Genomic DNA, 16,422 nt, shown 5'->3' on the forward strand with positions numbered 1-16,422 from the left:
GAGGCCTCAAAGCAGCACTTCATTCAAATGTTGAAAAGGAGCACCCTAGTGTTCATTTTATAATCAAATGTAGCTAAGTAACAAACAGCCCTTGGGGGTTTGCAGTTAATAGTATTAGTAGCAAAGAAGACTTATGTATGAATTAGATTTTATATTAGATTTATTATTTAGGAACTCAAGGTAGGATACCCAGTCCTCTATCTTCCCATTTATCTCCACCACAATAAATCTCTGAGGTAGACTGAACTGAGAAAGAAAATGGCCCAAAATCACCCAGCAGCTTTTGTGAATAGGGATGGATTTGGACCTAGGTATTCCTGGTACCAGTATAACACCTGAATCACTATATCACTCTGGCTCTTACATTACATAAAGCAGTGGTCTTCAAACTTGGTTCTTTTATGACTTGTGGCACACTGGCTGAGGAATTCTGGGAGTTGAAGTCCACAAGTCATAAAATGGCCAAGTCTGAAGACCCCTGAAATAAAGGATGGGAAGCCTCTTTTATCTTCTGTATTTTCAATGTTTTTCCCTGTAGAAGTTTGCTATTATAAACTTTTATGAAAAATTCTTATGCATTAGATTATATTAAATGGATTATGCACTATCACAATGATGGCAAAACTTTTAGATACCGAGTGCCCAAACTGCAACTCAAAACCCACTTATTTACCGCCGAGTGCCAGGTGGGCATGGCCCATTGGGTGGGCATGGCTGTGGTGGTCATGGCAGATTGGATGGGTGTGGCCAAGGTGGGCTTGATCACCTCGAAGTTGCTCATGGGGAGGGACACCTGTGGGGGCCGGGCAGGGTTGGGGGAGATGCAGGAGGTCTCTGGCAGGTGGGGGGGTGGGAAGGAGGCTTGTCTTGCAGGGTGAAGAGGCAAGGCGAGGCGGGATGGGGGTGCCATTGTCACAGGGCAAGGTGAGGCAGGGACCGGGGTGGCTGCTGCTTGACACCATCAGCCCCTGCACACGGAGGCCAGCGAGTGCATAGGTGCTGGGATGCATCCAGCCATGTGGGACCTCGGCGAGTTAGCAGGCGGCTGGTTGAAGAGGGACGGTTGCCATCTCCGGGGCATGACGCACATGCCCACAGAGAGGACTCTGAGTGCCGCCTCTGGCATGCATGCCATAGGTTCACCACCACTGCACATCAGCAGTGACTCCTAGCAGCCACACAGATTTTCTCCATGACTATCGGTCCATAAGTTGGTTTTCAGGTTGTGCAACAGTGCACCATCACCACTGAATTGAGTCCATCCACTTTTTATTTATTTATTTATGAGACTTGTATACCGCTTTTAAGTGCAAGCACTCTCTAAGCGGTGTACACCAGTAAGCAATGTATATATATATTTACATTGCCCCCAACAATCTGGGTCCTCATTTTACCTACCTCGAAAGGATGGAAGGCTGAGTCAACCTTGAGCCGGTGAGATTTGAACCGCTGACCTGCTGAACACAGTCAGCTAAAGTGGCCTGCAGTACTGCACTCTAACTGCTGCGCCACCTCGGCTCTTTTTTAAGCACTTTGCTTACTGAATATATTAAACACATAGTCCTTTTCTCTAAGATATGCATTGTTTTGGCTGTTTGTTTTTAAAAGATATTTATTGAAGTTGCCAAAGTAGTTTTCTTCAGGGGAATGTACTGTATATGGTGATCAATTTTTTTAAAAAATACAAAGAATAATATTTGCTCTTATCTTACAATAAGATGGACAATTCTTTTGCAGCTAGAGGCTGCACTTTTTATTACAGTTGTTTAGTGACAGCAGGCCATTGAGCAATAATGTCAGGATGTTGATGCAACATTTTTTTTCACCCTAGGACAAATCTGTAAGAGTTTGGTTTGCTAAAAATATCTAAGGTTTACATAAAACAGTTTGATATAATGGTTAAGCACCTGGCTAGTTGGATACCTTTGGGGCAGTCCCTCTCTCTCGGCCCTAGGAAAAAGGAGACAAGAGCAAAGCATTTCAAAAAAAAATTGCCAAGAAACTTGCAGGGACTAGGCTGCAGTTGTGACCAACTATCGGGACAAACAAAGAACAACACAGTCTAGTACAGTGATGGCGAACCTTTTAGAGACTGAGTGCCCAAACTGCAACCCAAAACCCACTTATGTATCAAGTACCAGGTGGGTGTGGCCCATTGGGTGAGTGTGGCCCACTGGGTGGGCATGGCTGCAGTGGTAATGGCAGACTGGGTGGGACTAAAAAGTTCAATCAATCAATTTCAACTTTGCAAGATCTTTTTTTTCCCGCGAGAAGTTGAAATTGACTGATTGAACCTTTTTTTTTTGCACATGGCGGCGGAGGCCTAAAGCAAAAAGGGTTTATAAAACCCAGCTGAAGGCCTAGGACTGGGGCGACGGCGCACGTGCCCACAGAGAGGGCTCTGAGTGCCGTCTCTGGCACCCGTGCCATAGATTCGCCACCACTGCAGAATTAGAAAAATATTAATATCTGCAAGACATGTTTGCATGACAGCTTCTCTATTTTGTAACTAGACAGAAATAATGGGAAGGTATCAATCATACATGCACATTCATACACACTCACTCACTCATAAAAACCCCTACAACAAGAATTCTTCACAACCACCAAGTTTGGACAGGCGATACACCATACTGTAAGAATAAAAGTACTGTACTGTATACAAGAATTTTATAGAAGTTAGACACTCACTAAAGTGAGTGTCTAACTTTTGGCACAAGTTTTGAGTGATATCTTTAACTGGGCAACATACAGCACAGAAATATATGCCAAAATCACAGGCGTAGCAGAGAGATGTGCAAAATTTTGCTTGCCGTTTCATGAATGATGGGACTAATACGTAATTATACTGGGATCAGTGCTTTCTATATAAGTCAATAACTTGGAAGGAATTCCAAACTTAATTCATAAACTAATTCATGGTAGGCCAAATAATTCTTAAGGTCCAAGTTTCGGCCTCACTTTCCATGCAATCATGCTGATTTTTTTTTAAAAGGTATTGAGGTTTTGAACATAGGAACAACAGGGACAAGGAAGAGGTTCTTATTTTGTTTGATTTCTTAAACAAACAAAGCATGTTCTACCAGCACAAAGCTCTCTACTGCAATTGTTCTTTCCCTGCTCTTCCTTTAAAATGCTGGCAACAACACAAACAATATCTACAACAACCATTGTGATGGGGCCAGATTATGACACAAACTTCATATTACCACCAAGGCAACCTGGCATATCATTATGACGGTAATATAGCAATATAATATGGTAAGATGCTTTCACTGCCACTTAATGTCACTGGGGAGATCGCACAACGATAGCAGCAACAGTAGTAAACATCAGGGAAGGTCAGAAAATTTTCCCTGTCCCAGGGGACCAAATTCTTTGCTAAGCTAATTTATTCATTGTGAAGGAGGCAGGAGAACTTTGTTTTTTTCACAATGTGCAGAATAACTGAACATGGAGGCAGGTCCCAAGTGACCTGGTTTTTAAAGCTTACATATTATTCACAAGGCCAAATGTCTATAATAAATAATAAACATGCTTACAAGAGCATGCATGCTTCTGTCATCAAAAGCTTGTCAGACTTTCAAATCTAGTGGAGAAAGCTGTTCTAGATACTACACATGAATTACAGTTGTGATTCTTGAACTGTTTGCCTTAATTCAATCAACAGCTTCAATGTGCCTTTTATTGGAGGAGTGAAAACTATCTGATTTTTGACCTTATGAAATCCACTAGAATAATGCAGAGTGCCATCTATTGTATGCACTGGTTGATTGCTCAGTGAAATCTATCATAACCTTCAAACAAAACGAATGCAACATTGAACATATTTTTTTTAATTCTTAAGGATAAAAAAATGTTTGATTCTCACAATGAGAGAAGTGGACATTAGCAACGCATTTATATTTCCCGGTTTCCCATATATAACTTATTTGCATTGCTGTATAAGAATCAGAGAACATTTTCACATGGTTATGCACATGAAAATTATTTTATTTCTCAGAAAACAAACGAATACAAAACTAACCTCAGGACTGAATATATTAATACCATATCTGCCAGAATCAATAAATCTATGTTAATAAATCTTTCATTTAACTTTTTTTAATAAGCAGTTATCATTCTTACTGAAAAATATTCATTTCAGACTAAATTGTTTCAGTTAGGATAAGGAAGGCTATCAATATTCTGCTAAAATAAATTATATTAGACAAAACTATCACACATCTGTAGCATTATAAAGACTTTTTTTTTGTCCTGATCTCTGGCAAAAGTTTTTTTCTTTTAATTCTATATATCAAAACTATTGTCTATGATAAGTAAAAAATAGAGTTCTGCAATTGCCAAAAAGTGAACACACCCAAGAATGTCCACAGAAATTTTTCTAATGAAAAACAGTTTTACCTACTCAGTGAACATTATTTTATTAAAATATTGAATTATCATGTCACTTTGAAATTCAAGGTTTGTTTTTTTTACACCAAAAATATTAATTTTGCAGTTTCCTTTTTATGTTGAAAATAAGTGGACAGCTTTCTGGAACAATGATAAGGGCACTGATTTTTGTGAAATTGAAATAACTTTAATACATACATTTTCATACACAAATTACAGTGATATAAGTTTCAGTTTATTGCCAGTTTTTTTTATCACTAGAACTTTGTCAAAGGTTCTGCTTGTTTGTTTTTTAAAGTAACAAATTCCTGAAAAAGTTTGAAAATCCCTGGCCTGTATATGTTCTCTGGCCTCTTCAAAGTGTTACAAATTTACAGCTATGACTCTTGTTGAAAATCCACTGCTACATACTGGTAATTCTTGACTTAACCACAATTGAGCCCAAAATTTCTGTTGCTCAGTGAGACAGTTGTTAAGTTAGTTTTGCTCCATTTTACATTTTCTCATCACAGTTCTTAAGTGAATCACTGCAATCATTAAGTTAGTAACAAGGTTGTTAAGTAAATCTGGCTTCCCCATTGACTTTGCTTGTCAGAATGTCGCAAAAGGGGAACACATGACCCCAGACATTGCAACTGTCATCAGTACAAGTCAGTTGCCAAACATCTGAATTTTGATCACATGACTGTGGGGATGCTACAATGGTTGTAAGTGTGAAAATGGTCATAAGTCACTTTTTTTTAGTATTGTTCTAACTTCTGTGTTTCTGTTCAGAACTCAGACTGTTTAGTGACCATTCAAACTTACAACATCACTGGAAAAAGTGACTTATGACCATTTTTCACACTTATAACCATTACAGCATCGCCACATGGGCATGTGATCAAAATTTAGACCCTTGGCAACTGACTCATATTTATGACGGTTGCCGTGTCCCGGGATCATGTGATCACCTTTTGTGACCTTCTGACAAGCAAAGTCAATGGGGAAAACCAGATTCACTTAACAACTGTTATTAATTTAACAAGGATATTGTTTCACTTAACAATTGTGGCAAGAAAAATCATAAAACGAGACAAAACTTACTTAACAAAAAAACTAAAAAAAACTTAAAATGGGAAGAATAAAGAATTAATAAGCTAAAACATAGTAAAAGTTTGAGCCGGCAATGCCCCCCCCCCCGTTTTTTCTCTTTAAAAAATTGTTCCATACAACATGTATTCTTTACTTTCACAACTTTAAGATACAGCAAGACAGCAGGAAAATGTGGACAAGAAGATTCTCAAGAAGATTAAGGGCAGCAGCCAAGCACTCTTAACATTCATCTTAAAACACAGAACATAAGTGAGTGAATTTTTACCAACTTAAATATGAACCATCTTTTTAGTATACAGGTAAGAAGCAAGGCAACAAACCATAACATATACTACAGAACCTGTGACCTGTCTCTGGAATCACATCCCAATTGGCTGTCAACTTACAAATTCAGTAGGGCTTTCTTCCAACCACACATACACAAACACAAACACACCAATTCACTGTATCTGAAGGACACCCTTGCTTCTGGGTTTCTCTATTGACTTGATTTCTGGGTTCACACAACACCGGGATCCACAGCCCAGCTGCCTTAAGATGGCTTTGCAGAGAGCACTTGGCTCGAATTCAAGGTGGCCTCTGTGAATCCTGATATATTCGACTCGCTGTCATCCTTTTGAGCCTTCAAACGCGACCAGCAAAACGGCCTGCGAGAAAAAGGGGCACAAAATCGCTCCGGGCCAGCGATTTTGGTTCTCATCCACATCTTCACTTAGAGACGGGGAAGACGGGAGACCTACCGCACTTCTGAACACTGTCCAAAACACACATACACCGGAGTCCAGCCCGAGCCGTTTCTCGGAAGGATCCCCGCTTCGGTTTTTGTTTTTTTGTTTTTATTTTTGTTTTTTGCAAGTTGGGGCTGAAGGCGAAAGAGAGTTCGCGCTTCCCTCTGCGCTCCTCGCAGGAACGACCGCTTCGCATCAACGTCCAGCTCTCGCTTAGCAGCCGCCACCGCTTCCCTCCGCCGCGCCCACCCAGAACGCCGCGGCCAAGATTTTTTTTTTTTTTTTTTAACAAAAAGATGCAGCAGCAGCAGCGAGGGGAGAAAAAGATGTCCAAGGCGCTGCAGCAAAAGCAGCCCCAGCGGCGCTGCTTCCTTCCCGTGCGCCGCCGCCTCTTCCTTGCCTCTTCCGCAGCCTGCGGGTCGCCTCTCCCCCCCCCCCTCCTCCTCCAGCCGGCCGCCTTCCTCCTCTCCGGGACCGAGGAGCCAAAGGAAGAGAGGGTCGTCCTTGTCCCGGGCGGGCGGTCCCTCCGCTGGCGGGGCGGATCCTGAGCGAGGACTGGGCAGGGCTCCCCGCCCTAGGGAGGGAAGAACTGGAGGCTCTCTCGACGGGCGGCACCGGGAAGTCCGGCGTCAAAGGGCTTTCCCGCTGCATCGCCCGACGGCTCCCCGCGTCCCAGCCCTCAGCTGAAGGGCAAAGACCCGCGCGCCCCGCAGCCCAGCCGGCGTCCCCGCCTGCCAGTCCTGGTTCTGGCCGCCGCCCCGGGGACTTACCGTCCTGTGCCTCTGCTGCTGCTGCTGCTGCTGACGGCGTCGCTCCAGTCCCAAGAAGCAGCCGGCGGCGGTCAGCGCCGGTCCTCCGCCGCCGCCGCCGCCGCCGCCGGGAATCCTGGAGAGGACGAGCAGCAGCGATCTGCCCGCGGTGGCCGCCATCTCTCCACTGGAAGTCGCCGTTCTCCGGCAGGCAGCGCTGCGGGATTGCTCGAAAGGGGGTGGGGAAGGATCCCCGCGCGCGGCAGCCAATCGCGCGGCCCTCCGTGTTCAGGGCGCGGGCACCGCATGTCAATCCCAGGCCAAGCCCGCCCCTGCCTCCGCCCTCGCCCGGCGCCAGGCTGCAGCGGCTGCAGGAGATCCGGGGAAAGAGCGGGGGAGGGGGGAATCTCCCTCAGAAAATGGTTACGTGGGGAAGGAGCCAGGGAAGTAGGCAGGGAGGGAAGGGCCGTGTGAGACCCGCACGACTCACAAACGGGGGAGGGGCTGTGAAATGCGAGGTGTGAAAGGAGGAGAACCTCGGACTTAACCAGTTAAACTTACTCCAAGCCGGTTGTCCTGGAAGTCAGTCCCACCACTGAGTTCTGACTTGGAGATACACACACATACACACACACATACACACACACACACACACACACACACACACAATGGTACCTGTTATATACTGCAGGTAGTCTTGATTTACAAACGCAATTTAGCATGTCATTTCCGTTGCTAAGCAAGATAGTTGTTGAGTGAGTTTTGCACCCTTTTCGGGCCATGGTTGTTATGGGAATCGGTGCAGTTGTTCAGTGAATCATTTGGTCATTAAGGGAATCTGATTTCCCCCATTGACTTGATCTGTTGGAAGCCAGCTGGGAGAGGTTACAAGCGATGATCACATGACCCTGGGATAATGCAGCTGTCATAAATACATGCCATTTGCCAAGGACCCAGATTTTGATAGTGGGGATACTACAACGGTTGTAAGTGGGAAAAATAGTCAGAAGTCACTTTTTTTCAGTTCTGTTGTAACTTTGAACAGTTACTAAATGAATGGTTGCAAGTCGAGGACTATCTATTTTTTATTCATTTATTCGTTACTAATGCTTTATGCAGCTGTAGGTGTGAGACTGTAAGCAATGTAGAAGCAGCAACATAATTCACTAATCAAATGAAGAAATCAATACATCAAAAAGAAGAGATGTCATCAGCAGTGACAATATTACAATCATGAAACCATGACAGTTTATATCATCCAACAGCCAGATTCAACCCCAGCTTGGATACCACCACCCATTCTAACTTTAGTCTCAAATTTTTACCCAAAAAAACCATTCTTTTAAAAGCTTCCTAAATGTTGTAATGGAGGATTCAGTTTTACATCTCTTCTGGTACTAAGAGGGATCCTTCCATGACATCCTACATTTTAAAAGCACATCCTAGTGGAGTTTCCAGTTGCCCACCATATTAAGGGGAACTTCATCCACTCTGGCTCCAGACCAATAGCAAGGGATGCTACACCCTGAAGGTCAATTCACAACTCAAAAGCCACAAGTTTTGCATTTCTGTTTTAGAGTCAGATGACTTCCTAAAGTAAAGCCACTTCAACCCCAAAACAGTTTCAGTACAAGGCTATATCAATTTAGGCCCTACTTGAGGTGAATGCAGTTGCCAGTTGTTGCCAAAAGTATTTTACTGAGGAAGTAGAGCTTTATGTTGCCTTTCCTTAGTAAGATGTCTCTTCAAAAGGCTTTAGGGCAATGATGGCGAACCTTTTAGAGACCGAGTGCCCAAACTGCAACCCCAAACCCACTTATGCATTGTTGGGTGCTCGGTGGGTGTGGCCCATTGGGTGGGTGTGGCTGCAGTGGTAACAGCAGACTGGGTGGGACTAAAAAGTTCAATCAATCAGTTCCAACTTTGCAAGATCTTTTTTTTCCGCGAGAAGTTGAAATTGACTGATTGAACCTTTTTTTTTTTTTTTTTTGCACACGGCAGCGGAGGCCTAAAGCAAAAAGGTTTTATAAAACCCAGCTGCAGGCCTAGGACTGGGGCGACAGCGTGCATGCCCACAGAGAGGGCTCTGAGTGCCGCCTCTGGCACCTGTGCCATAGGTTCGCCACCACTGCTTTAGGGACTGGTGATGTCAGATTCCTATAAGATGTAGCATGTAGTAGTTGGTCATCATGAATTCCTTGTATACAGGTAGTCCTCGATTTACAATCATTCATTTAATGACCATTCAAAGATACAGTGGCACTGAAAAAAGTGATATGACCAGTCCTCACACGACCATTGCAGCATTCCCCATAGTCACATGAGCAAAATTCAGCCACTTGGCAAACGTATGTATTCACAATAATGGTTGTTGTGTCACAGGTTCACATGATCACCTTTGCAACCTTCTCAGTCAACTTCCAACAAGCAAAGTCAGTGGGGGAACAAAAATGTGATTGGAGGGTAGCCATGCAAACTGGGGAGAAAGGACTTGCTGTGCATAGTACAATATGTGTACTTATGTGCAGGTGGTCCTCAGCTTACAGCTGGTTGCTTTAGTGACTGTTCGAAGTTACAACAGATCTACCTTGGTGTTATTTATAAGCTGGATTCGAAGTTCTGATTATCAGGCCCCTCCCACAGTCACATGACCAAACTTTGGGCACTTGGCAACCAGGGCAGATTTATTACTGTTTGCATTCTGTTTTGCTGAAAACTGGCATTTATGTCTGGTTTTCAGCAAAACCATGCCTATAGTGGAACATTGGTTTGCTTAACAATCCTCCCACAAAAGGTTGTAAAATCGGGTCAGTTGTGTGACTGACCCATTTTACAACCATCATGACTTATGACCAGGTTCAATTATGGTCATGGACTATCAGGATTGTTCCCAATCACATTTTGTCTTTCTAATCTGGATTTCTACCAACTCTAATACTTGGGAGCTGCAAAAACATGGGACTGGGAACTACTGCCCAGGGAAGATGGGCAGCACAGAAAAACATGGGATTGGGAACTATCACCCAAGGAAGATGGGTGGCATAGAAATTTAATAAACAAATAAATAATACTTACAGTCTTGGGTTGTAAGTCTACCTCTACACTAAGAGGTACTCAAACCCTTTTGCAGATATGAATATAAACAAAATCCACATAAAAACTGAATAAATAAAACTGTTTCTGAACTCCTTTCTTGCAACATCTGCTAGAGCAAATAGAGAAAGTACAAACACTGTCACAAATTCAGTATAAATTAATTGAGGTCTTTAGATACGTCTTGGCTATAAAAAAAAGAAAAATCCCTTTTATGGCCATCCTCCCTTAGCTTTTGCACAGATCACAATAGGCTACTGCATTATTTTTGGGGGGGGGGGGGGAATTGCATTAGAGAACTTAAAATAGTACATCAGAGAAAAACAACCCAGAATAAATTGATTGGTCGAGTTGAATAGCCCAGATGATATGGTGACAGGAAGAATTTGTGGGCATTTCTGTATAATAAAGCAAATCTGGCTGGGATCTACAATTCTGGCAGTTGCAACATGCTGAAAGAAGAGATCAATGTACAGCTCGTTACAGGATTGCAAAGCTGAAATCATTAGAGGTGTAAATGGAGCAGGACAAGTGACGAGGGAAAACCCACTAACACTCAGAAAACATGGATCTGCAAAGATGGAACATGCCGAAGTTAAAGCTTATTCTCACAAAGAGGAAATACAATAAAATCTCAAATGGTTAAGGAAAATTTTTCAACCTGTACTGAGTGAGTCTGATGGGAAACAGGTTAACACACTCTTGGTCAACTGACTGACAATTCTGTTGCAGAGGGGTGGAATAAGCAAAAAAGCATTTCCCACAGTTCTGGTAATAGGCTGGAAATTGGACAATAACCTTGTGGTCTTCTAGCAACATGTGCTCATTGCCAAATCACATAGCAATTTTGCATATTTGGTCAAAAACAATGCCAGCCTAGCATTAGCATCATGCTGAGCAGAAACAGTGGCTGAAAGATGCCAGGCCCCAAAAACCAAGAACAACACGAGTTCTATTGCTCTATATCTATAGACAGAATCTTGCCAGTCTAAAGCAGCCATCTACTGTACATAGATACTGTTCTGTTTTCGAGGAAGAAGCATTGAGATAAAGCACGGGTTCAAACAAGTCTTCCTTTATTCCAAACAGCAACAGAATTGGTTACAAAATGGTGTGGTTCCCTTTTATAGTCCCCTGCAAGGTACCTTGCTGGCCAATCGTGGCAAGGGCTTTTTCAGGCCTTGCGCATGTGCGCAAGGCTGGAAACAGCCTTTCTGGTCCCGAGCATCCATGTGGTCTACCCGGGCCAATCGTTGCAGCCTGCATCTGCAGGTGCAGGACATAACACCCCTCCCCCTTTGGATAAAATGATAAGGCACACTTATTTCAAATACTCCAACATTCCATTACATTGCTTACATTGCATGTATACACAACAAGCTACAATCTTACTACCGCCATACTCCTCACTCCTCTTGATCCACATTTACTTAACCCGGACTACTAGGCCTGCCCATGAACACCTTACATAGTCCTGTAAATATTTGGGAGGACCTCTGGCCCACCCTGATCTTCTCGGAGCCAGAGTTGGTGCCTGGCCTGCGAGCTCGCCTGCTAGGCTTGGCAGACCAGGACTTTGATGCCCCCTTGACTCAGGCGACCCTCCACCATACTGACTGGCTGGTGCCTGTAACCCTAGATCAGAGTTCCTTGGTGGGGTGGTATTGTCCAAGCCAACACTGGACCCCTCTTGGAAACACTGTTCTGCGAGGCCAAGACCAGTAGATGGATTGGCCTGACGTTCTGGTTGGCTGTCTTGTTCCATAGACCCGGTGCCCGAGTCAGGAGCTGCCTCGTTGGCAAAACCTCCTTCTGGCCCCTGTGAAATTCCCCCATTGTGGAGAGACTGTGGTCAAGAATCGTGATTGTGGTCTTCTTCCCCTCCGAGAGCCAAGCCAGGAGCAGAAGAATTGCTGGGCAGACGTCAGTGAAGCTCATCGATGTGCCGTTGAATTACACGACCATTCTCCAAGGCCACTTCGTATGACAGCGGCACCAAGACCTTGCATACAACTGCTGTCACCCAGAGATGTCCAGGTCCATAGTTCTTGCCCAGACTGGATCGCCCACCTGTAGTCTAGGTGTCCATGGCTGCGACACTTGTGAAGCCACCTGGTCTGGGTGCAACCTGTCCAGTTTCGTGATGAGGCGGCGACCCCAGCGGAGTTCAGCTGGGCTCTTTCCAGTAGCTGTGCACAGTGTGGTGCGGTGGCAAAGAAGAAAGTCCGCTAACCTGTGATGCCAGTTTCCATGAGTGATCTGCTTTAAGGCATCCTTGGTTGTGTGCACCATCCGTTCAGCCTGGCCGTTGGAAGCTGGATGGAATGGTGCAGATGTGGCATGCTGGATCATGTTGGCCTGAAGGAAAACCTTAAACTCAAAAGAAGTGAATTAGGGTCTGTTGTCATAGACAAGGACATCTGGAAGTCCGTGTGAGGCGAAGATCCCTCTCAGCACTTGGATGGTCCTAGCAGTAGTAGTGGAGGAGACCGGCATGACCTCTAGCCACTTGGAATGGCTGTCCACGAGGAGTAGGAAGAATTTCCCCTGAAAGGGCCCAGCATAGTCGATATGAACCCTCGACCAAGGAGTATGAGTCTCTTCCCACCTATGAACTGGGCCCTGGGACATCTCAGGCCTCGACTGTTGACAAACAGTGCACCCATGGACCTGGGCCTCGGTGTCTTTATCGAGTCCAGACCACCAAAGATGGCTCCGTGCTAACACCTTCATCTGGACTATTTGGGGATGTCCCTCATGCAGAGACTGCAGGACTCTAATCCTCAATGAGGTTGGGATCACTACTCTGCTACCCCATAAAAGGCGTCCCTTGAAAGTGGAAAGCTCGTGCTTCCTTTGCCAGAAACTTTGGAATTCTGCACCTGGACATGTGTCAGGCCATCCTGACAATACCCATGTCAGCACACGTGTAAGCGTGTGATCAGTGGCAGTTTCTGCAGCCACGTCCCTAGCATTGAGGGGAGATTCGGGCAATTCCTGAATGGAAAGAATGTGAAGAGCAGGAGCAGGATCTGCTTCTATCTGCTTTAGAGGTAATCTGCTGAGGCCATCTGCATGGCCCATGTCTTTGCCTGGTTTGTGAACCAGTGTATGGTCATATGCAGACAGGAAAATAGACCATCTCAGCATTCTTGGGGATATTATTTGTGGGGTTTGTTTGCTAGTTGTGAACAAACCCAGCAGTGGCTTATAGTCTGTAAAAACCATGAAGTGGCGGCCATATAAGAAGTCATGGAACTTCTTTATGCCAGCCACTATGGCTAAGGCTTTCCTATCTATCTGTGCATAGTTGCGTTCAGCTGATGATAGGGTCCTAGAGTAGTAGGCTATTGGGACTTGTGCCCCATCTGCCTTCAAGTGACTTAACATTGCCCCAATTCCATAAGAGGATGCATCACAGGCGATGCACACCGGCAATTGCTCATTGAAATGCGCTAAGACTGCATTTGAAGAGAGCAAGGCCAACTCTTTGAAACTCTTTTCATGGACTTGTGTCCACTGCCATGGAGCCTGTTTATCCAAGAGCTGGTGTAATGGTTCAGCCACTGCAGCCTTGTGTGGAAGGAATGAGTGGTAAAAGTTTAACAGTCCCAGAAAGGCCTGAAGTTCGCCTTTGGATTTGGGACTTGGAGCCTGCTGAATTGCTTACAGCTTGGATTCAGCAGGGTGGATGCCTTGGGCATTAATGCGGAATCCCAGAAACTCCATGGAGGTAACCCCAATCTTACATTTGTCTTGCCTTAGCTTCAGCCCCGCTTGGCGGAAACGTAGCAAAATGTCTCTCAGCTTCTCAGTTAAATTGTCTGATGAGTCCCCAGCGATGAGGACATCATCAAAGTACGGGCAAATGGCAGAGATATTGTGGAGCATTCACTCCATCACACTCTGGAAGATGCCAGGGGCCACATTGACACCAAACTGCAGTTTTTTTTACCTTGAACGCCCCCCTGTGGGTTACATTCGGCCGTTGCCTCATCAACTGGCAATTGTTGATAGGCCTGAGCCAGGTCAAGCTTGGCAAAGATCTGACCCTCTTTGAGGGAGGTCAGAATGTGGCTGACAACAGGTACCGGGTACGAATGCTGCTGCAGCGCTTCGTTAAGCATGCACTTGTAGTCCGCACAGATTCGGACTTCACCATTGGCCTTCAGTGGCATGACTATGGGGGTTTCCCAAGGACTACTGTCCACAGGCTCTAAGATGCCTTGCTGAATCAGCTTATCCAGCTCTGCATCTATTTTACTTTTTAATGCGAAGGGCATCCTGCGTGGCTTGATTCTAATGAGGGCTATGGCTGGGTCCAGCCTCAGAGAAATAAGAGGGCCTTTGTAGGAGACAAGTTCTGGACTAAACACATCTCCAAACTCCTTGCAGACCCCAGCCAGGCCTGTCATTTGCACTCTGGTTATTCCAGTCACCTGAACCCCAAGGGCCTCAAACCAGTCGAGTCCAATAAGACTCGTGTGGTCTCCCCTGACCACAACTACATCTAGCAACCCTTCAAAATTCCTGTGCTGCACCTTGAGCGTGGCCTCCCCCCTCACGTTGGCTCTAGAATTTTGGAAATCTGTGAGGATGAGATTCGACGGCCCGAGTTTAACCCGTAGGCCACTTCTGCTATAAACCTTGTTAAAGGTGTCTAGGGAGATGATCAATAGAGCAGACCCTGTGTCTAGCTCCATCGACAAGGGAACCCCATGTAACTTCACATCAAAGTGAAGCTTCTTCCTAAGTGGCCTGTGGACTTCCGTTCTATAAAATGCTCCTACATGATGCGCACAAACCCACCCTGTTCTGGCTGGGGACCCTGGTACCTTTCTGAGGCAATTCTTCTGGGTAATGTTCCTTCTGGCGACCCAAACAGATGGATGCAATGTGGCTTTGCCTGCCACATGCCCTGCAGATGGTGGAGCGGAAATGGCAGTCTGCGCAGCGATGGCGGCCTCCACACCTGACACACCGAGGGGTTGATGCTGACTGGGCCTTTCATCCTTGAGACCTTCGTTCCGGAGTCTGATGCAACCGGTCCACTTCTGATTCTGGATCCTGTTCAGAGTCTTCATCTGCGATGGACTGTGACTGCAATGGATTGTGACTGGAACTTGAGGGTGCTTAGCTAGCCACAAGGCCTTCACAGCTCCGCCGGCTGCTTCTTCGGCTGCAATTTCCCTCAAGGCATCTTGGAACGAGAGGTCTTCCTTCACAAAGAGCTTCTGCTGCAACTCACAACTTCGCAGGCCACAGACTAAATGATCTCTAAGTCTCTCTTCCAAGTCCTTGAACTCGCAGGGCCTAGCTGCCTGTCATAAGGCCGCAACAAATTCCACAGCAGACTCACCAGGCCTCTGTCTCTCTGCTCGAACGCGTGTCGCCAGGCAATCATCGAGAGCTTGGGTTCGAAGTGCTCTCGAAACATCCTCTTCAATTCAGTGTAGGCGATTGATTCCAGTGGTGCTGGGGCAACCAGAATCTCAGCAATATCAAAAGTCTCTTGCCCACAGACACACAGCAATGTAGCAGCTTTGAGGCCATCTTCCCAGATCTGATTCACCCAAAAGTAGTTCTCTACCCGGGCCATGTACAAACTCCAGTGTTCTGGATGAGCTGTGTCGAATTCCGACAGCTGGCCTATCTTGGACATCGTAGCAGTCCAGGAACTTCATCCATACCTCTTGCTGCAAGGGTTGAGAAGGGGTCCCCTCTGCCGAGCTCACCTCCAGCATTTCCGTACTGGCAGGCCGAGTCACGATTTCCGGACGCTGAACTTCTCCGAGCTTCAAGCCTCCCGTGGTGAGTCAGCCTAGCTTCTTGCATTGTTTCCCTTGCAGGCGATCTCACCTTCGTCGCCAATGTTCTGTTTTCAAGGAAGAAGCATTGAGACAAAGCACGGGTTCAAACAAGTCTTCCTTTATTCCAAACAGCAACAGAACTGGTTACAAAATGGTGCAGTTCCCTTTTATAGTCCCCTGCAAGGTACCTTGCTGGCCAATTGTTGCAAGGGCTTTTTCTCACCTTGCGCATGTGCACAAGGCTGGAAACAGCCTTTCTGGTCCTGGGCATCCACGTGGTCCACCCAGGCCAATCGTTGCAGCCTGCGTCTGCAGGCCCAGGACATAACAGATACAATCTGAGAATTGCTAGGGAGGAGCCATTTTAACTCTCTTCCTGCTAATTAAACTTTCCAAGCTCTTCTGCCTCTTTACTCTTTGGAAAGCAGCCCCTCCCTCCTGGGAATCCAGACTACATCCACCACTAGGGGAATTAAAAGGCATTAACATATTACACAAGTTTAGGATGTGAGGCTGTTGCCCATAGGAAAAGGCACTCTTTGCTGCAACGTG

General features: G+C 45.6%; 1 protein-coding gene across 3 annotated transcripts in view; it reads right to left on the minus strand.

The window, feature by feature from the left end:
- The window catches only part of MCU (mitochondrial calcium uniporter), a 209,490-nt gene that overhangs the window by 159,935 nt on the left and 33,133 nt on the right, over positions 1-16,422 (minus strand). The window contains exon 1 of one of the 3 annotated variants that reach the window (XM_039367765.1): positions 6,989-7,261. The exons of 1 other annotated variant lie outside the window; for it this stretch is intronic. In XM_039367765.1, coding sequence (XP_039223699.1) covers positions 6,989-7,147 — 159 coding nt within the window. In that variant the 5' untranslated portion in view covers positions 7,148-7,261. Of the gene's footprint in view, positions 1-6,230; positions 6,650-6,988; positions 7,262-16,422 lie in introns of those variants that run through there. One more of the 3 variants, XM_039367784.1, reaches the window with a different exon arrangement.

This window comes from Crotalus tigris, unplaced genomic scaffold, assembly GCF_016545835.1.
Source record: "Crotalus tigris isolate CLP2741 ecotype Arizona unplaced genomic scaffold, ASM1654583v1 scf7180000017600.4437325, whole genome shotgun sequence".
Classification (NCBI taxonomy): Eukaryota; Metazoa; Chordata; class Lepidosauria; order Squamata; family Viperidae; genus Crotalus; species Crotalus tigris.